Here is a 21,801-nt window from a genome sequence, read left to right as displayed (position 1 = left end):
CATATGTGTCATTAATGTCCCGTGCCATGACGTTGTGGTCTAAGGCATCCTGCCTAGGACTCGTGTTACTGAATGCGCACTAGTTCGAATCCTCATGGGGGATGAAATTTTCTCATGAAATTTCGGCCAGTGTATGGGACCAGTGCCCACCCAGCATCGTGATGCACTTTGGGGAGCTATGATAGGTAGTGAAAATCTGGTTTTGCAAACTGCTAACCACACGATACCTTCATTCTGGTTGGATGATCGTCCACCTCTGCTTTGGCATATGGATGTGAGGCCAGCAGCTGGCTGGTCGGTCTTGGCCCTTCATGGGCTGTAGCACCACGGATGTGCCATTAATATTTTACATTATTCCTATATATTTTTGTCTGCCACTCTGAAGTTGCGCTCGGGCACGGGTTCAATCCCCACTTGGGCTGATTACCTGGTTGGGTTTTTTCCGAGGTTTTTCCCAACCGTAAGGTGAATGCCAGGTAATCTATGGCGAATCCTCGGCCTCATCTCGCCAAATACCATCTCACTATCACCAATCTCATCGACGCTAAATAACCTAGTAGTTGATACAGCGTCATTAAATAACCAACTAAAAAATATTAGCATTACCTCTGTTCACTTTCTAGTCTCTTGTTTTCTTCTGCAATAAGTTAATATGAGCTGTAATAGCTTCTTCTTCCTTTGCTTCTCTAATCTAATAATTTTCCTGCAATATCTTTATTTGCTGTTACAGTTTTTGTTTCTCAGCTCTTCTTTTTTCTTCTTGAGTCTCATTTTGTCTAGTTCTTTGAAGATACTCTTCATAGCATCTTCGAGAATTCCTTACATAGGTCAACATCTTCTGTGTTATGGGGATCTTCTGTATAGATCCATAGTACCTAATTGGATCTTATACTTTCCTCTGTGAAACAATACCTCCTTCATATAGGTTTTCAACAAGAAGATAACTGAGAAACCACTATCAACTGTTGCATTACCATTTGGAAATATTAGACACAATTTTACAATGTGCCACAGCTCTTGATATTTTTGATTGCAAAGAATTGAAGGAAAAAAAGTCATCAAGTCGTTGAAATGTGTTTGGAAACTTTGAACTTTCCTTCCAAAACACAATGTGTTTCAGTGCACATGGAAGAATATTGAGTCTTTGCTTTCTGCTTCTGTAACTCTATTTTTATCATAGAGAATACCTAATAAAAGGTTAAGTCTTACTTTTCTCTGATTTGGCTGTTTGAAAATAATAATTGGGTCTGGAGGACAACCCTTGAACAGGTTTATATTTTAAAGGAGATCGCTCAAGTATCTTTCCTGTCATTCTTCTTGATATCTACTGGCATTCCATTCTGAATTGAAGGGTTTCAGCTTACAGATGCAACCGCCTCTCTAAGAAGTTTCTTAGTTTGAAATCCAATATCAACATTTCTTAATGCACGCAAATTTTCTTCATCATTTAAATCAAGACGAAGGAGCTTCTCAACTGTGGTAGGCATTGCATTTCGTTTTACAAATCATTCCATTACATTCTTAATCAGATTCTGTAAGTCTGAGAATAAATAAGGAGAAAGAGGACTTGAGGCTTGATATTTTCTCAAGAAAGGCTCAGATCCAGATGATAGTGTTTTAAAGAAGAAAAATATTTTCCCTCAGTTAACCTTCATTGGGACGATCATCCAATATTCATATTTTTCACCGACTTTTAATGAAATTCACAAAAATTCCCTGACTCACGACATTATAAAAACAAATTCCCTTACCAATTTTAATTTCCCTGACATTCTCTGACCTTCACTGACTTTCAAGGTCTGTGGGAACCATGTATAAATGATTTGTGTTTGTTTATTTACTTTTTAATCTTTACATGTACTTTCTTATTTTTGCCTGTATTAAATTTTAGTTCCTAAATAACATGGTCGTAACAATTGAACAATTCATAACATCTTATAGTGTATTTAGCAAAAGACATGGCAACTCTCAGAGCTACTTTCAGGCAGGAGGATGGGGTGAGGACATAAAGGCTTGTCCTGTAGTGTAACCTGCGGGTTTGTAAGATATATGGCATTCTTTATAAGATTATCAACAGTTGAAGGCCTTGCTAGTGAGATATAATTATTGAAGTTACTATGCTATAATACTACAGTGAAACCTCTCCTTATGAACACCCCCAAGATACGGACACTCCTCATATACAGACAGATTTTTATGTCCCAACTGAAATAATATAGAAATAATGATAAATTCAACTCTCGTTTATGGACACTCTCAGACACGGACACAGACAGCTGTTTGACAGTCCTAAAGTTTGCTTTACCTTCTGACTACAGACAGAACTTGGATTTCAAGATTTAATGTGTTACAAAAATTGAAAATTTACTTTTGAGGACTGTACAGAAATTCCTTAACATGAAAGAAGACAAGGGTCTTGCAGGCTACTACTAGCCCAACCGGCTACTCCTTGTTAGCTGGAAGCGAATGGATAAACAAAGTCATAAAATTTCATTTAAAACGTGAAGGGATATATTCATTCACTCATAGTGTTCTGCCCAAGGGCAGATCTATCACTGCAAACCCAGCATTCTCCAGCCTTTCCTATTTTCTGCTTTCCTCTTTGTCTCTGCATATGAAGGGATATACAGTATATTGCTTGTTATAAATTACTGTTAGATTGGGAAGCCTCCCTCGCAATAAAGGACATCTCCCAGATGCGAACAGATTGTTACGTCCCTTCGATGTCTATAAATGAGAGGTTTCACTGTAATAATAATAATAATAATAATAATAATAATAATAATAAATAATTATACTGAATTCCTTGGGGCGGCTGGGTAGCTCAGTTCGTAGAGCAGCTGGCTATGGACTGGAAGGTCCGGAGTTCGATCCCAAGTGGTGACAGGATTTTTCTCGTTGCCAAACTTTCAGAATGGCCCCGAGGTTCACTCAGCCTCCTATAAAATTGAGTACCAGGTCTTTTCCGGGGGTGAAAGGCAGTCAGAGTGTGGTGCCGACCACACCACCTCATTCATGGGAAGCATGGGACTCTACCTCCATGCCCCCCCAAATGCCTTCATGGCATGTGATGGGGATACCTTTACCTTTTACCTTTTTTTACTGAATTCCTTAGATCAATAGACATTTTAAGTTCGTTCTCATTATTTAATTATTTCTGCATGTAATTTATTCATATAATATCGAAATATTAATTTCTTTCGGGTGAGATTAAATGAACTTAGTGATTATATACAGAAAAGAATTAGATTACAGGACTGCAGTGTTTCCACTTTTAAATTATATATATATATGTGTGTGTGTGTGTGTGTGTGTGTGTGTGTGTGTGTGTGTGTGTGTGTGTGTGTGTGTGTGTGTGTGTGTGTGTGTGTGTGTGTGTGTGTGTGTGTGTGTGTGTGTGTGTGTGTGTGTGTGTGTGTGTGTGTGTGTGTGTGTGTGTGTGTGTGTGTGTGTGTGTGTGTGTGTGTGTGTGTGTGTGTGTGTGTGTGTGTGTGTGTGTGTGTGTGTGTGTGTGTGTGTGTGTGTGTGTGTGTGTGTGTGTGTGTGTGTGTGTGTGTGTGTGTGTGTGTGTGTGTGTGTGTGTGTGTGTGTGTGTGTGTGTGTGTGTGTGTGTGTGTGTGTGTGTGTGTGTGTGTGTGTGTGTGTGTGTGTGTGTGTGTGTGTGTGTGTGTGTGTGTGTGTGTGTGTGTGTGTGTGTGTGTGTGTGTGTGTGTGTGTGTGTGTGTGTGTGTGTGTGTGTGTGTGTGTGTGTGTGTGTGTGTGTGTGTGTGTGTGTGTGTGTGTGTGTGTGTGTGTGTGTGTGTGTGTGTGTGTGTGTGTGTGTGTGTGTGTGTGTGTGTGTGTGTGTGTGTGTGTGTGTGTGTGTGTGTGTGTGTGTGTGTGTGTGTGTGTGTGTGTGTGTGTGTGTGTGTGTGTGTGTGTGTGTGTGTGTGTGTGTGTGTGTGTGTGTGTGTGTGTGTGTGTGTGTGTGTGTGTGTGTGTGTGTGTGTGTGTGTGTGTGTGTGTGTGTGTGTGTGTGTGTGTGTGTGTGTGTGTGTGTGTGTGTGTGTGTGTGTGTGTGTGTGTGTGTGTGTGTGTGTGTGTGTGTGTGTGTGTGTGTGTGTGTGTGTGTGTGTGTGTGTGTGTGTGTGTGTGTGTGTGTGTGTGTGTGTGTGTGTGTGTGTGTGTGTGTGTGTGTGTGTGTGTGTGTGTGTGTGTGTGTGTGTGTGTGTGTGTGTGTGTGTGTGTGTGTGTGTGTGTGTGTGTGTGTGTGTGTGTGTGTGTGTGTGTGTGTGTGTGTGTGTGTGTGTGTGTGTGTGTGTGTGTGTGTGTGTGTGTGTGTGTGTGTGTGTGTGTGTGTGTGTGTGTGTGTGTGTGTGTGTGTGTGTGTGTGTGTGTGTGTGTGTGTGTGTGTGTGTGTGTGTGTGTGTGTGTGTGTGTGTGTGTGTGTGTGTGTGTGTGTGTGTGTGTGTGTGTGTGTGTGTGTGTGTGTGTGTGTGTGTGTGTGTGTGTGTGTGTGTGTGTGTGTGTGTGTGTGTGTGTGTGTGTGTGTGTGTGTGTGTGTGTGTGTGTGTGTGTGTGTGTGTGTGTGTGTGTGTGTGTGTGTGTGTGTGTGTGTGTGTGTGTGTGTGTGTGTGTGTGTGTGTGTGTGTGTGTGTGTGTGTGTGTGTGTGTGTGTGTGTGTGTGTGTGTGTGTGTGTGTGTGTGTGTGTGTGTGTGTGTGTGTGTGTGTGTGTGTGTGTGTGTGTGTGTGTGTGTGTGTGTGTGTGTGTGTGTGTGTGTGTGTGTGTGTGTGTGTGTGTGTGTGTGTGTGTGTGTGTGTGTGTGTGTGTGTGTGTGTGTGTGTGTGTGTGTGTGTGTGTGTGTGTGTGTGTGTGTGTGTGTGTGTGTGTGTGCTTACAAATGGCTTTTAAGGAACCCACAGGTTCATTGCCGCCCTCACATAAGCCAGCCATCAGTCCCTATCCTGAGCAACATTAATCCATTCTCTATCATATCCCATCTCCCTCAAATCCATTTTAATATCATCCTCCCATCTACGTCTCGGCCTCCCCAAAGGTCTATATATATATATTTTTTAAATCTGATTTTTGGAAGTTCTGCAAAGAGTTGAGTAGGAACTAGCTACATTGTCTATTCTTCAAAAGTAGGAAGACCACATAAATCTTTTCATAATGATAGAGACAAAACTAAGTGCAGACTACTAGAATCCCTTGTCAGAGAAACTTCGAAAGAAGAATAATTATTGTGTTTCGCAAGAAGGTTGGCTTTAATGAAAAATATGTGCTAAAGGTAACTCTTGTATTATATAGTCAAGGTTCTTGAAGAAAATACAGAGTCTTCAAATGACGTTCGTCCATGAGTGTGCAGCGTAGTTTCTCTTATACAAATGTAATCAAGAGTTTGTAGACGGAAAATATATGCTACCAGTAACTTCTATACAAAGTTTCATAAAAATCTGTTGGATAGAAGAAAAGTTGTTAATTTTGTCTAAATACGAAAGTTAGTTCCTCATGCAAACATAATCAAGAATAATTTGTACACAAAAATATATGCTACCTGTAACTTCGGCACAAAGATTTATGAAAACCTCTTACACAGGAGAAAGTTACTAATTCTGTTTAAATGCACCCTTTCTAAAGGGATAGTTCCTCTTATACAAATGTAATCAGAGTTTGTACACAAAAAATACATGCTACCTGTAACTTCTGTACAAAGTTTCATAAAAGTCTGTAAGATAGGAGAGGAACTATTAATTTTGTCTAAATACACCCCCTATAAAGGGGTAATTCCTCTCATACAATCGTAATCATAGTTTGTACACAAAAATATATATGCTACCTGTAAATCACTGTACAGAGTTTCAGAGTAGTTATGAATTTTGTTTAAATGCAGCCCCATAAAGGGGTAGTTACTCTCATACAATCGTAATCAGAGTATGTGCACAAAAAAATATATGCTACCTGTACAAATTTTCATAAAAATCTGTTACCGGTAGATATGAGAGAAGTTATTGCTTTTGTCTAAATGCACTCCCTTATAAAGGGGTAGTTCCTCTCATACAATCGTAATCAAAATTTATATACAAAAAATGTGTGTTACCTATACAGAATTTCATAAAAATCTGTTAGGTAGGAGAGAAGTTATTAATTTTGTCCCTTTAGATTTGAGTTTTGGACCATTGTGAGGTGTTAGGATAGATGTATTCACTGCGGTCACAGCTTTGGACTTGGATTCTCATTGTTTAAAATGTTCCATGTCTTCCCTCTGCACATACTTCTTTTCCCTCTCTGAATTGATTTTCCCACTAACGCATAGCCGATTTACTGGAGCTAGCTAGCACATGCGGAGACAAGAATGGGCAGCTTCGAATTTCCAAGAATTTCAAATCCGGCCACATCTTAACAATGAACAAACATTGTACCGTGTTTATATGATATGATATAAACTTTTTTTTTTAACAAAATGACGTTTTGAAAACTGGGGTTCGTATTATTCGCACGCACTCAAACTCAAACGAATTTAAATTAATGCTCCATTGTTTATGTTACGAGATTGGTGGGAAACGGCCACTGCGAGTTCGTGTTTTCTCGTCTTTTGCGCACTTATTAATTCGTAATTTCTTTCAATTTTTTGACAACAGTCATTAATAAGAACAATATTTTTAATTGCGAGAATGACGTAATATTTTTTTCTTTTATCGTGAGATTTTATGAATACAACTTTCAACAATTGCGCGTCTTTAATTAAATCAAAAGAATTTACCAATAATTACTTATGAAAGAGTAGCATGACGTTAGTCATTACTCATTGTCAGTTAATGTTCTGACAACCCAGATCTGTTAACCTGAAGTTCTAGTTCTGATACTGCAAGTGAGGATGAATGTGATATATATAGAGCGCTATATAGCTATGTTATAGCTAGATAAGGGCGTGCCTTTATATTGTCTTGATAATATAATTTCAATATTGAGTGGTTTATCGCACAGGTGCGTATTATATTCCATGGTATATTATTGGAGTAAATACGATATTTTCGCGGCGAACCTAATTTCAAGCAGAATTGAATTAGAACATATAAATGGAGTTTTGTACGATCGTATAATTGTGAAAAATGTATAATTGAAATAAATTAACATGGAAAGTAGCCTATAGGAATTTTGCTGGAAGAAAAAGTGAGAAACATAGCCTATAAATGAAGTTTTACTGTGTACTCATAAACATAGAAATTGTAGCCTAATATTACAGTAATGTCAATATCTACCAGTAATTTGAATTTAACCAAGGATAAAAACATGCTGGAGTTGTTCATCTTGCCTCTCTGAGTAACGCACCTCGCCACGCTTCTTGCCGTTTAATATGGTGGGAAAAATTCAATCAGCCACTTAGTTCCTTTCAGAGACGCCCCGTAATAAACATTAATACATGCATTGTAAGAAACACACTTGACTTGGTGAATTGTGTCACTTGTGTCAGCAGCTAAAGATATTTTCAGATAGATTGTACGAATATTTAAAGATGTCTCAGTCAACTTTCAATTGTATCTTGACCCTAGTAGAATCTAAAATCCACATACATAAGCAACCATCAACCATTTACTGCTGAAAAGAGGTTGGTAGTATCTCTCAGGTAACAATTATATCTAATAGGAATAATGTACTATAATTAAATTGTAGCAGTATGGGATGAAGATAAGTACAAATAAGACGAAGATTATGGTCATAGGAAGAAAAATAAAGAAGATAAACTTGCGAATTGGAAATGAGGCAGTAGACCAAGTGGACAGCTTCAGGTACTTGGAGTGTACTATAAGCAATAACATGAGCTGCTGCCAGGAACTCAAAAGGATGATAGCAATGACCAAGGAATAGAAAAAAGGAGCATCTTCTGCGGACCTCTGGAAAAAGAACTAAGGAAGAGACTAGAGAAGTGATTTGTGTGGAGTGTGGCATTGTATGGGGCAGAAACGTGGACATTACAGCGAAGTGAAGAGAAGCGAATAGAAGCATTTGAAATGTGGATATGGAAAAGAATGGAACGTGTGAAGTGGACAGACAGAATAAGAAATGAAACTGTGTTGGAAAGAGTGAAGAAAGAATAATGCTGAATCTGATCAGAAAGAGGAAGAGAAATTGGCTGAGAAGAAACAGCCTCCTGAAGGATGCACTGGAAGGAATGGTGAACAGGAGAAGAGTTCGTTGCAGAACAAGATATCAGATGATAGACAACATGAAGATACATGTGTCATATGAGGAGAGAAAGAGAAAGGCAGAAAATAGGAAAGATTGGAGAGGAAGCTGGGTTTGCAGTGAAAGACCTGTCCTTGGGCAGAACACTAAATGAATGAATGAATTAAATTGTATTATTTATCATTAGCAAAAGATTCCACTTTTCGTTTTCGTAATTTTCTGTCGAAGAGCAGGTCTTTCACTACAAACCCAGCATTTTTCAATTTCTTATTTTTCCCCTTCCTCTTGGTCTCCACATACAATTTAAAAATCTTAATGTTGTCTTTCATCTGATGCCTTTTACTGTCCCGAACTTTTCTACTGTTCACCATTCCTTCCAGTGTATTCTTAAATTAAAAAACCCACGATTAACTCGAAAATTTTAAGCAATGAAAACATTTTGAAAACAAATTTGAAATCAGCGCGATTATTTATACGAGAATCCGCAGTTCTAAAAGACAAAAGTTTAGTCTCTCTGAATACAAAGTCTGCCAGGCACTCCTTTAACTCCCCGAAAATCGAAAACCAGTAAGGATTTTGAGTAGCAGGCACTTTTAAAAGTAATTTACATTATTTCTAAACATTTCTCTTGCTTTGACCCCAATCTAAAGTAAAAAATAAAAAAGTTTGTTGCTTATCAAGTTTTGCTTATTTTGAACGGATCACTTCGAAATTAGTTTCTTTTTCTTTTTCCCTTCCCAAAAAAGGTATTGATTTCGAATTTTTTCTATGCTCTCTTTAGACATTTATCTATGAATCCTAAAAATTACAGCACGATTTATTGACTATCATAAAAGCTACGACGTGATAATGTTAGCACGGTGAAGATCACTCTCTGCTTGCTAAAGTATTTATAGAGCTCTAGATACAATAATGACATTCTGTTATGACAACTAAGCAATCAGAGTGCTAGTTTCAGGCAGCTGCATCCTGAAAATCAGATCAGTTTGATACCTGCTGCACGGCGAGATGTGTGGCGAGGTGAACGGCTTCAGTATATTTTTACCCATTATGTATCGGTTTGTATCTTAATCGCCACATGGTGAGATGTGTGGCAAGGAGAACTACTCCAGCATGTTTTTACGCTAACACCTCAAATTGAAGACTGAAAAACGTGTTTTACTTATTTAGGCGAATCCCAGGACAGTAATGTGAAAGAGGCAATGAGCTCTTCACTGGAAGAAGTGAAGGAATATACTGGCATTCTTTTGGATGACACATCCTACTATGGATCTTCATTTGATATAAGTGTTCAAGAGACTAATGAAGAAACAGATGCCAAGGAGAGGTCATTTGACGTTGATGTGTGTGTGCTGGATGGTACTGAAGGTAAGCTGTTGTTTCTGTTTCAAATTCAGAATTACTGGAATACATAATAAAATTAGTTTATCCTCAATACAACTGTCAATAATCTCCTTCGTGGTGTAGAGGTTACCATGCCTGCTATCAAATCCAAGGTTTGTGGTTTCAAATTCACTCAAGAACAGTGGATTTTTTATAGTAATACAAATTTTAATGCAAGAAGGAAACTTAAGCTTGGAGAGCATGTCCTGAATGAGAGTACTGCAAACAAAATTTACTGCGCAGTTTTTTTTTTTTTTTTTTTTTTTTTTTTTTTTTTTTTTTTTTTTTTTTGCTGATGTAGTTACCAATACTAGATTCAGGAAAATAGAAACATATTTATACCATTGTGTTGAAGGCTCTAAAGACTTCTTTGAGGCCGTAATAACTTTTGCTTCGGAATGAATAGAACTGCTTTAGCAGTGCAACTCAGAAAGTAGGGACTACTACTGAACCAACTTTTCGCAACTTCGTCTTACTCCACACAGCTTTAAAATAGCAACGTGTGAACAGGTTCCAGTGTAACAGTCGCATTTATTGTGTTGATTTTGTTTAGGCCTATGCCTTTGCAGCAGTTGTGACAACCAAATGTGCCATTAATACTTTTTCTATATGTTTTTCTGTGTGATGAATAAATAATGTGGCATTTGCTAAACATATAGAGTATGTTGATATTGGCGTTTTTCTGAAGACTTTACAACAGAAATAATGTCAACTTTGAATTTGTAGGCTCCGATTGCCATAGGAAACAATAAAAGGCAGTAGACCTTAGCAGAAATTGCTAATGCATTGCTGATATCAAAAGTCAGTATTAAAATTATATTGCATACTCTGTGGGCCCAATACACTAAAGGGCAGTCATCTAAAGAATCTTGGTGACGCTTACAAAAGGTTCTTATGACGAAAAACATCTCTGTCGTAGTTTTCAAAGAAGGTTGCTTGTAGCCTCACATTATTATTGACTCAGAACCTTCCTTTTTTGTAGTTCAACATTTTGTTCTCTGTCTTACAATTTTTAATAGTAGCCAAATAATAATAATAATAATATATTTTTCATTACTCAGGTACAGTGTGTTAACATTCATTAAAGCAGCTTTCGTAATTAAGCTATCATTCATTTCTTCTAAAAACCTGTCATAAAATATAACCACAAAATGTATTGAATCAACAGAGAGATGCAATGCTGCAGCAGCTAAACTGTAGCTACAAAAGTAGTCTTTTATGTGTAAACAGACTTGCAACCTCGTGTTGCAAGTTTTATAGCTTACAGGTTGCGCAGCATGATAAGTAGTACATTTATTTTGGCTTATGTGTGAACACAACATACAACTCTTGCAGCAAAAGTGGCAACATGTGACCATACCTTTAAATAAATATCCAGTGTTAAAAGAAGTAGGTGCAATAAACAAAGCTATAAAATTATTACCCTTAAAAATAATATAAATACCTATATTTACAGGAACTGAAAAGTAGATGCAATAAACAAAGCTATAAAATTATTACCCTTAAAAATAATATAAATACCTATATTTACAGGAACTGAAAAGCTCAGGACAAATCTAACTCTCTTGTAACTTAAATCTACTTTGTCATTCAACTGTCAACTTTCGTTGTAGGAGGCAGTGACTTTTAAAGTATTTTTTTTTTGCCTCTTCCAACCAAAATTTTATTAAAGAATTTCCCTAAGGAGAAATGCGAAATATTTGAAAATGTCCATATAATATTTGCAATGTAAATACAGTTGTTTACATTATAATTTGTGTGAACTTTTATAGCAGTAGCCAATATTTGGGTCCACACCTATGGAGTAACAGTTAGTGCGTCTAGCTGAGAAACCAGGTGGCCCGGGTTTGATTCCTGGTCAGGGCAAGTTATCTGGTTGAGATTTTTTCTGGGGTTTTCCCTCAACCCAATAAGAGCAAATGCTGGGTAACTTTCGGTGTTGGACCCCAGACTCATTTCACCGGCATTATCACAGTCATCTCATTCAGATGCTAAATAACCTGAGATGTTGATAAAGTGTCGTAAAATAACCTATTAAAATAAAATAAAAAATCAATATTTGAAGTGTTAAGCATTGTTAAAGAAAATTTGCACCATGATTTGAAATATTTAATCTTCAGTTCTTACTGAATTATTTTGTTTAATTCTCATAAGCATAAGTTATGAGAGCCTTCTAAAATGGTGTGATTGCAGAAGCAGAAGATGAGAAGCCATCATCTCAAGTTGCAGAATCTGTTGCTGAAGACCTGGTGAGTTCAGAAGAAGATCGTAAGGAGTACGAGATACTTCAGCCTGTGGCTTTAGTTTCTGCAGAATGTACTGGTGATGTTGAAGACAATGATGTAATAACTGTATCTTCAGAGCTCCCTGATGTGCTTCTTGCTGTTGATCATGAAGGGCAGGATATTTCTGAGGAGAGTAACGAAGGTAAAGCTTGGCATCCTTGCTCGAAAAATAAAGATAGGTTGTGGGTGGAACTTACAATCAGAAATGATACAAAATGACACTTTATATTTTAGATTTAGGTAAACATAGAGAAAAGTTTCTCTGTCTGTTTGGAAAGTATTTATGATGAATATAAGATATAAAAGAAGTATTGAAACAGTATTGAGATAAAATTGGAAATCCTTCCTAAAAGAACTTTAAATTCGGTGACTTAGCATTTCTCTTGATGTTGAAATTATAATACATAGATTCTTAGATGCAGTTCATAGTAAGAGATTACACGAATTTATTCCCTTTAATATTTCAGCAATACTACCACCACCACTGTCAATGTCATCACATCACAACTACCACCACCATTACCATTAGTACTGCTTCTAATGTTGCTCATACATTTACAGAGGAACGTGAAAATTTAAAGCTTAAATTGGACTCCACTGATGATGTTGAAGAAGACGAAGAAGACATTGAGGAGGAGGTTGATGAGGAGGAAGAGGAAGAGGAAGAGGAGGAAGAAGAAGTAGATCTAGATTATGAAGAAGAGGTTTGTTGCTTCCTTAACTTATGTTTACGAGCATCTCATACTTGACACTCGTGCTGAGAAGTGTAGACCACTTAGTTTGTTAGAGACTATACAGAGTGCACCACAAACTATGGGTCCTCATTACACCTGTAATGAATGATGATGATACAGGGGAGTCGGAGGAAACTCCTGTGTTGTCTCAACCATGTGCTTGCACAACACAAATTATAAATTCAGAGTAAAGCGAGATTTGAATCCAGGTCTCCTGGCTTATAAGCCCAGTGCTCTAGCACTGAGCCACTGTGGCATTAAGTACTGCAATATTGTTAATTCGAATAAATATAGATTTGATCCATTACTGCAACAGGTAATAATATAAATATGTACTTGTTTTAATGTGTATATACAGGAAATAATAAGTGTCACTTCACTTTCACATTGAGTAATTTGATAAATTAAATAAAAACGTAATTATAAATACTATTGAGATTAAATGTTTTAGGTGATCAGTTTATTTTACTTCTTTTTGTAAATAGCATGAATTTTTCATTTAAATAATTTAAGAAATATTTGTGTACTGATAAACCTTTTGTTGTCAGTATAACTATTCTCAAAACACGTGGACATATCATCATTCAATCTGTACTACCACTACTCTTCCTATTCCCTTGGAACAACCAGTTTTGTTGGTGTTTATCAATTGTTAATTTGTAATTTTTCTTGAATGTCTTGATTTCGAATGTAGTCTATGTACCAGGGGTACATAAAGACTTCTTAGGGGGTACATAATTTTTAAAATAAGCATATACATTTCATGAATGATTAAAGCTAATGAAAACCATTTCTGCCAGAGCGAATTTGTATTGCCTTCTATTATTCTACTCAACAATTAAATCTTGCAGCTTCTTTTATTATGCTAATTATGCTTCTATAATATTAGAAATGACACATCAAAACCGATGCCTTGAGGTATACTGCCTGAGTGTAACATCTTTCAATAGTGTGTGGTGACTGTTGTATGCAGGCTCTGCTTCTTTACTTCCTATATTAACGTCTCACTTCTCACTCCATATACTTGCAAATTAAAGTTTAGATTTATAAATATCCAGTCATGGAAAGTATAAAGACAAGCCAGTGAAAGTTCAAAAGTAATAAAGTAATACACAGTTTTACATAATGAACAAAAGTGGCATATGAGTTAGCATTGCTAGCTGCAAAAATAAATCACCATATACTGCAGTTGAATCTCTTATTGTTCCTGGCACTTTGATAATAGCAAATAAAATGTTAGACAAAAATTCTACTGAAGTAATTCTGACACAAGTATAGGGCATAGAATTCATGACATGGCACAAGATGATGTTGACAAATATAGTGAGGATCACGTAAGTTCAGTTCCCAAACAGCAAATATTTCCGCCTTGTCAGTGTTGCCAACTGTTACCAGATATCACCACATGTAGTAAAATCACGATCCTATGTACTGAATGACTTCTTTACCCACCGTAATTTACCTTAATGTTGGAAGGTTATTCTAAATAGTTTCAATAATAATGAGAATAATAATAATGAGAAATGTATTGCTATGTTCTATTCTTTTATTCCTTTACATCATTATTATTATTAGCATTAATAGGTTACTAGACGTAAATATACAACAAAGTATAGTATATAATATTCAAGAATCAAATCTGTTTAAAGACCAATTAAATTATTGTCACTTCACTTCAAAGATTCCAGCGTACATATACTGTACTTCCTAAAGGTAGATAAATTAATAACCAATTGACTTTTGGTTGGAATTCGAATGAACTTCTGATTATCTTTTGAAATTAGTAAGGAAATGGATAATACAACTAGGCTAAAACTGAAATAATAATAAATCAACTTACAAAAATAATTTTGGTCCTTAAAAGCCATAAGTAAATTTCACTTCTAGATACCTTTTTAAAGATTTCATTTGTTTGTAAATTGCTTAATAATGTTACACTTACACTTATTATTTCTGCAACTCCACGTCTGTCATTGAAAAAATGTATGATACATAACTGTGAAGTCTCTTTTTGGCTCTTGTGTCCTAAATTTAAATAAGAAAAAACAAATGATTCAAGAAATGTGAGCTGGTGAAAATTAAATACTCAATTAATAAAATAATTACTACCAAAAGAGTATTTTATTAATTCTATACAAAAGATGGATTACACAGAACAGATGGCCAGAAATCATAGATTTATACACAACATACAGCATGAAACGATCATCAAAAAATGCTTTTTGTACACAATAACATCTTTCAAACGAAGTGAAATAGCCAATAAGTTCAATAAATATTATGCTAATAAGTAATAACTATAATTAATAATTATCTACAAGCTGTAAAAGGGAATAAAATAGTATATTGTTGAAATTAGGGGGTTATGGTTTATTACGTGTATTTATAATTTTAATTACTTTTTCTACATTTAATTATATTTTAATTTCTATTAGATTAGTTGATGGTGTGGTTGTTAGTTTTATCTGTGTACGTCAGACTATTAAGGAAAAACTGAAAGAAATATTAAATCTACAATCTACTTTATATAACAATATTTAATCAAGAACTGAATATTACTATTAATTTAATAACATAAGACCCTAAACATCTCCAAGTCCAGACAATACACATGCTGATTTTCTTAAACATGTTGGCAAACAAGCAAACTCACTACTTTTATCTTGTAATCTCATCTAAAATACAATATCTGTCTGGAGAAAATCTATCATAACATCAATTTTGAAAAGCAATTATTCAACTAATATCTTTTCGAGTTATCGACAGATACCACTTACTAGTATGATAGCCAAAATTATGGAAGAGATGATTTCATAGATTGAATTGGTTCCTGGAATCTAGTAACTAACTTTCATCTTATTGAGTTGACTTTAGAGAATTGCATTCAACAAATGGACAGATTTTAAATTTTAGTCAAGATATTAAAGATATTTTAAACAGAAAACAAAACACCTTAACAATTTTAATTTATTTTCAAGGATCATATGGCTCTGTAGATATAAATCACTTAAGAAATTGCAAACTTAGGATGTCCATGATAAAGTGTTACACTGGGTCAGTGACTTGATTATTTGATTCATTGTCACAAATATGTAAATAGAGACAGATTCATCTGGGCTTCCCACATTGTTGTTTTCAGGAATACATTTTCCAATATTAATGTCGATGGTCTAACTAAAGAAATAGATCTTATGATAATCTCATCATTTGCAGATAATATGGTTGCCTAGAACAAAAAATCACAGTCCACAAATATTAATAAACTGAGCCAAAATCCCAACAGACTTTTTGACTCTACTTGGAGAACTCAAACTTGCTCAATTAAGGGAAACTTTACTAATAAAACACAATCCCAAGTTATTTCAAAATGAATAGTATATAAGTTAACTTTAACAGATGATGTTAAGAAATGTGATACTTCTCCAGACATTTTAAAAATCATTAGAAACGATAAATGATCTGGTCAGTGAGTGACTACATACAGTATTTTTTATAGATGGATCCTGTTTACCAAGCCATAGATGTAGTGGTGTTGTAGTACAATACCAGTATATTCCCTTTTACAGGGAATTATATTCAAACACTTGTTTGCCCCATTTTAACCGTGACAACGCTTTTTAGTTTTTTAAACATTCTGGTTATTGTATTGTGTTTGTGTTTAGTGAAAGATTTTAGATAAGGGCGCAAATAGCCATAGTAGCTGACGTGCCCTTTTTAAACGCCACTAACTAACTAACTTCAAACACTGACTAATTTTGATAGTGAAAATTTAGATACACTTTTAAGCTTACAAAATCTCCAGTATCGACTTCATAAATCTGAGAAGGCTGTCATACTATCAGATTCAAAATCAGATATTCTTGCTGCAGTATTGGACGTAACAGCATGAAATCTCAATATTTTACAGTGTTTTAATATTTTAAGCAAAATGGTCGAATTACATCGACGACTGGTACTTCAGTGGATCCATGAACTTTATGGAGTGGGAGGTAATGAGGTAGCTGAAAGGTAGCAAAATTACTGTAAGGTTATCTATACCTGCATCTTACCACACTGTTAAAAGAATAACAAGATCAGAACATGACAAAGTGGTAACAAAAATCGGAATGATTCTAAAGCAAATGAAAAAATTGCTATAGGCCATCCGGCATCCGCTCCACGATGGAGGAAAATCCTCAGAAGAAACCAACTAATCAGACCAAATGGGGGATCCAAACTACCCTCCAGTGCAGCTCTGAATTTGCAGGCCAACGAGTCTACCGACTAAGCTACATTGGTGGCTCCACTAAAAATATGAAGTACATGGCACTCAGATTATTAAATTGACAAACCTAAACAATTATTCATCAGTTAAGCTATAAAATATAATACATAGCAAGCAAGTTAATTCAATTTAAAAGTATAAACAATTCAATCAGTTGAAATATACAGAAATTGATAATAAATATCATGCAAATTACTTCACATTACAAGCATAAACAATTCATCACTTGTGGTATACAGCCTACTATTTAATTTACAGCACATACAATTCATCAGTTAAGCTATGGGCCTACAGTCTACTATTCAATTTACAGCATATATAATTCATCAATTAAGCGAAACAAAAATATAGTACAATACATAGTAAAAATAATACACCTAATTTAATAACTGAACTTCTATGAAAATCTACAGTGGTAGTACTCATATTATCACAGGCCATGATTGTCTCAAATATTTACAAAGAACTGATATTTCAGAATCTCCCCATGCCATTTCTGAAATCTCAATGAAGATATGGATCATTGTCTTGACTGTTTAACTTTACACAGCTTTCAATCATCTGGTTAAATATTGGAATGCAAGATAACAAATGACATCAACTGCTGAACACTTGGTATCAATCAACCAACAACTTCATTACATTAAAGGGGAAAAAAAACTGAAAGAATTAATTGTATATAGACACAACACATAAGACAAGGCCGCTTCAGAACAGTAATTGGCAAGGCTCTGTTGTTTTAGGATTCTTATGTAGATTCAATTTCACCTGAAAGAAAAAAGTAGCATCTATAAGTATGCCTAATTATGAGAAATAAGAGAAACGGTTGCAATAGTAGTAGTAGTAATGATGATGATGATAATAATAATAATAATAATAATAATAATAATAATAATGACTGTAAAGTATGGAAATTAATATTGCAATGTAATATCAAAAGGTGATTTCACACCATCAACTCTTATCATTTAGTACAACAAATCTATTATATTCAGTTGCAATCACCAGTAGCTGTTCTTTCCTCCATTTTGTTGTTGGCTGATTTTTCACAAGTCTGCTATGATATGCAGCACTATCCATGACAATAACGCATTGCCCTAATGTTCTCAGGTCAACAACTGTGTTTGCACCCACTTCTCAACTACAGGGCTATTCATAGCACTATGGTAGTCCTGACTTTTCTTTCAATTGCATGAAAAAATTAAATCAGCACCTGCAATAAAAATTATACCTGGGCATATAATTACGTCACATGAATTCACAGCATTTAAATAAAGAAAATAAAACATAACATAACATGACATGAGATCCTCTTTGGTGAAAGGCTTTCCCACGTTTTTATTTAGTCACCAATTTTTATATTTTTGTACCCTGATTTAAAAAATTACTCTTGCCAAATTTATGTAAAATATAAATCAATATAACTTACCAAGTATAAATCCACCTTTCGTTCCGGCATCTAATCTTCCACCCTCATTTGTTGGTCTACGAATAACACCATTCATGTCACTGGAAACTTCACCTGGTTTATTTCATGAATAAGTGGGTGATCCTACTTAAAAAAACAGAGAGAGAAAAGCAATTCACATTGACACTCTAAGAGACACAAAAATTTTAAAGACAGGAAAACCGTTCAAGAATTTTATAACTAACCTCTAGTTATAATATGAAACTATTAATTGCAAAACATGTTGTTCCCACCTGAATTCATTACTAGTAGCCTATATTAATTGCAATTTCATATTCCACATAAGTGTTAACCTATTTGTTAGTAAAAAATTCAATCACTCAATGTCTCACAATACAGTGAAATTTACCATTCATAAAAATCCAAGTCTCATCCAAGAATACTATGGGTTTAGGGTTCTCACGCTCCACATTTCTTATATATTCTCTTAAAAACGAATAACATCACTTTCTCGTACATGTGTATAAGGATCCCCTTTGCTCCATAGAAATTTAATCTCTTTCAAAAATTTTTTTTACCGATGATAAGGATACTCTAAATAAATATGTTTCATAATCATCATTCATATGTTCCAGAACTTTTGCTGCTGTTAGTACTTCCCCTGTAACAGTAAATGAAAATTATGCCATATTTTTATACATATGACTAATATCAGAATTACATTGCATAAATCAACACAATAATTCCTGTAACTTCCCTACCTTTATGTAACTTGTCATAAATAAATCTCGCAATTGCATCTTTCGTAAAATCATCAGCATCAGTCACTGGATGTTTACGTAGTCTATGTTTTCCTGGTGTCACAAGTGGGGTCCCCTTCTGTGAATTTATCACTTTCGTGGCTGTAGTAAAGCCAAGCTGTAATAACAAACAATAACATAACACTTCTAAAAATTGTTATATCATAAAATTCATGCATGATACCAAGATTTACAGCTATATGAATAGAAAATGATCAACATGTTAGGTTGGGTCTACGATAGGTTTAAGTAGGCTAATATTTAGGTAATTCTCCAGAAAAGCTACATCAAAGAAGGCATAATTTTATTTTGTTGAATTGATTTCTGTGATATTTACATAGTGATGAACACGTGGTTTTAGTGCACAGCCACAAATACTTTCAGCACAAAAATCCTTTGACACTTACCTGTATATTCTAATGCATTGTTGTAGTCCCTCCCTCAAACTTGTTACTAATTACCAATAGGCCTATAACATGCGAGAGGTCCAGGACGAAGAGAAATGGTTAGTTTCCCAGTAGTGCGTCCTCGTCCTCTCGAGTGTTATATCTTAACAAGTACTTTGGGTGGGGTAGCTTTTCTGAAGAAACACCATATTTAATATTACTTAGACCAGTCATGAATAAATTATTCAGCCAGAGTCAACGTTCCTATGCTTTATAGAGTATGTTATATAGTTATTATATAAAACTGAATTATTTTTAAGCACCATAACAGGCCAACATTCATGTAATATTTGCTGCAATATCAAGTTAATAATTACAATATGACTTGTATTTTCTTCGGCCAATGTGGCATGTAAATTGTGATCTGAACGGTTAATTTAATACCAAAAGAGAAAACTGGAAATTTACTTTCGTGCTGTTTGATTATTTGTTTGTCTAATTTGTAAATGTATTTAAGCTATCACCTACTGCAGTATTACAGTATCTTAAATGTATTTAGTTTGGCAATATGAAAATCACTGGCTTGATTAAACATCTAGGCCTAACCTAAAAATTTGTTTTGTTTGACCACAATCATGAAATTATTAGTGCAAACTCCTAAAATTGAATACCACTTTGAAATGTATGCTTAAGAATACTTACTCCTAATAATTTTGCTATTCTGGTTGTAATTGCTGTCTCCGTTAGCATAATTCCTTCTTCATTATCTTCTTTCTTCAACTCATTATACACGTGAACTACAGATTTCTGAAGCGTACTCTGAATGCCACACATTTTCTTCCTTGGAGGAGTCACTGCAACACTATTTCATTTTTTTGACATAGTAATAAAAATCTAAACACGAAAGAAATTCATTAAAATTTGAAATAATATTTCTATCCATTACCCACGTGCATTATCACGCCCAAGTATATTATATTTATTCGTACTTATCTGACTATTCTTGAATTATAACCACAAAGCAACACATAAAATAACTATTATGTATTAATATTAATACTAATATTAATTAATTATTAATAAGTTCGAATTTCACTATCTTCCAGTAACCTGCTGAGAAATCTAGTACAATTTTAATTTCATGGAACTCCAGTACCGGCAAATATTGTCGATATTTGCCTCTGCTGCCAACATACCAGTTACAAAATCACTACCATTTATAGTATTTGTCAGTATCGAAATTCGAAACGAAGTTGGCAAAAGAAAATTCAACCTTCAAACTAGAAAATCACCATAATCCACTAGCATTTGTAGTAATGGGGGAAAAATGGTTAGGTTTCACCCTTAGGGTATCAAGTTACCTGGTCTTCCCTATAGTAGGAAACATTAAACTGGACAAAAGATTTGCTGTTCAAATTGAATTGATGGATGTGTCTGACAATGTTGAGTTATTATGTTCGTTATTTTTATGTTAAGAAATGTGCTATTGCTGAAGAAATTCTAGGATGTAAACAATTATCAGAATGTACAAAGGGAGAGGATTTTTAAAACTCTTGATTATTTCATAAGACCAGAATTAAATTTGTCATGCCACTGGTGTATGTGTCCACAGATGGAGCTACTTCATTGACAGCTCAGAAGAGTGATCTTGTTGCTCGTATTCGCGAAATTTTGGCAATATCGCATTTTACACAAAGAAAACTTAGTCGCAAAAAAATAACTTCTAATTTACATGAAATGCTGAACATTGCACACTGAAATTTCGTCCTCCAAAAAAAAAAAAAATGCGTGGAGATGGGATCCACACACACCCAAGTGTTTTTACACACAAGGTGTCGTGGTTATCACGAGGATGTATAATTTTTTAAATTGAAAAATGAGGTAAAGTGTTTCTTTATAAAATTGAAATTCAATCTGACATATTTTGAAAATGAAAGTTGGATTTATCAACTAGCTTATTTGATGGATATTTTAATCAAAATTAATGATCTCAATCTTCAACTCCAAGATTTCAACAAAAATATTTTTAAAGCCAATGTCGAAGTGAAAAGATTTTGTAAGAAAGTTTTATTTTGGAATTTGGATTAACTGTGTTAATAAAGGGAATAGTGCAGTTTTTCCAACTCAGTTTGAACATAGTGAACAAAATGAAGTTAGTATTGCTGATGTAGTTTTAGAAATAATCAAATGTCACCTAGAAAATCTCAGGATACAGTTTTCGAAAAGTCTTCCAGAAATTGAGAAAGAAGTTAACACAAAATATTGAATTACAAATCCATTTTCCACCATAGCTATCAATTCTCCTGAACTTCACTTAAAATGGAAATAAACTCTGCTAGAAATGTCTGTTGGTAGTTCACTGAAAATGAAAGT

General features: G+C 34.9%; 1 protein-coding gene and 1 long non-coding RNA gene across 6 annotated transcripts in view; one reads left to right on the top strand and one right to left on the bottom strand.

Annotated features, from left to right (window-relative positions):
- Elys (AT hook containing transcription factor 1 homolog) overlaps positions 1-21,801 on the top strand; it is a 225,577-nt gene that overhangs the window by 148,378 nt on the left and 55,398 nt on the right. For all 4 annotated transcript variants that reach the window (XM_069843302.1, XM_069843303.1, XM_069843304.1 and 1 more), the window contains exons 28-30: positions 9,339-9,536; positions 11,745-11,978; positions 12,398-12,540. In XM_069843302.1, coding sequence (XP_069699403.1) covers positions 9,339-9,536; positions 11,745-11,978; positions 12,398-12,540 — 575 coding nt within the window. The remainder of the gene's footprint in view (positions 1-9,338; positions 9,537-11,744; positions 11,979-12,397; positions 12,541-21,801) is intronic.
- LOC138711981 (uncharacterized) lies at positions 14,245-21,095 on the bottom strand. 2 transcript variants are annotated; one of them, XR_011335564.1, is made up of 6 exons: positions 20,131-21,095; positions 19,004-19,160; positions 18,652-18,903; positions 18,264-18,386; positions 17,840-18,047; positions 14,245-17,602 (listed from the first exon to the last, which is right to left on the bottom strand). It is a non-coding gene; the product is annotated as an uncharacterized lncRNA (long non-coding RNA). The 2 variants fall into 2 exon arrangements; XR_011335563.1 differs by having other exon boundaries at positions 18,264-18,389; positions 20,131-21,088.

This window comes from Periplaneta americana, chromosome 13 (assembly GCF_040183065.1).
Source record: "Periplaneta americana isolate PAMFEO1 chromosome 13, P.americana_PAMFEO1_priV1, whole genome shotgun sequence".
Taxonomy (NCBI): Eukaryota; Metazoa; Arthropoda; class Insecta; order Blattodea; family Blattidae; genus Periplaneta; species Periplaneta americana.
This window is presented reverse-complemented; position numbering and strand designations above follow the sequence as displayed.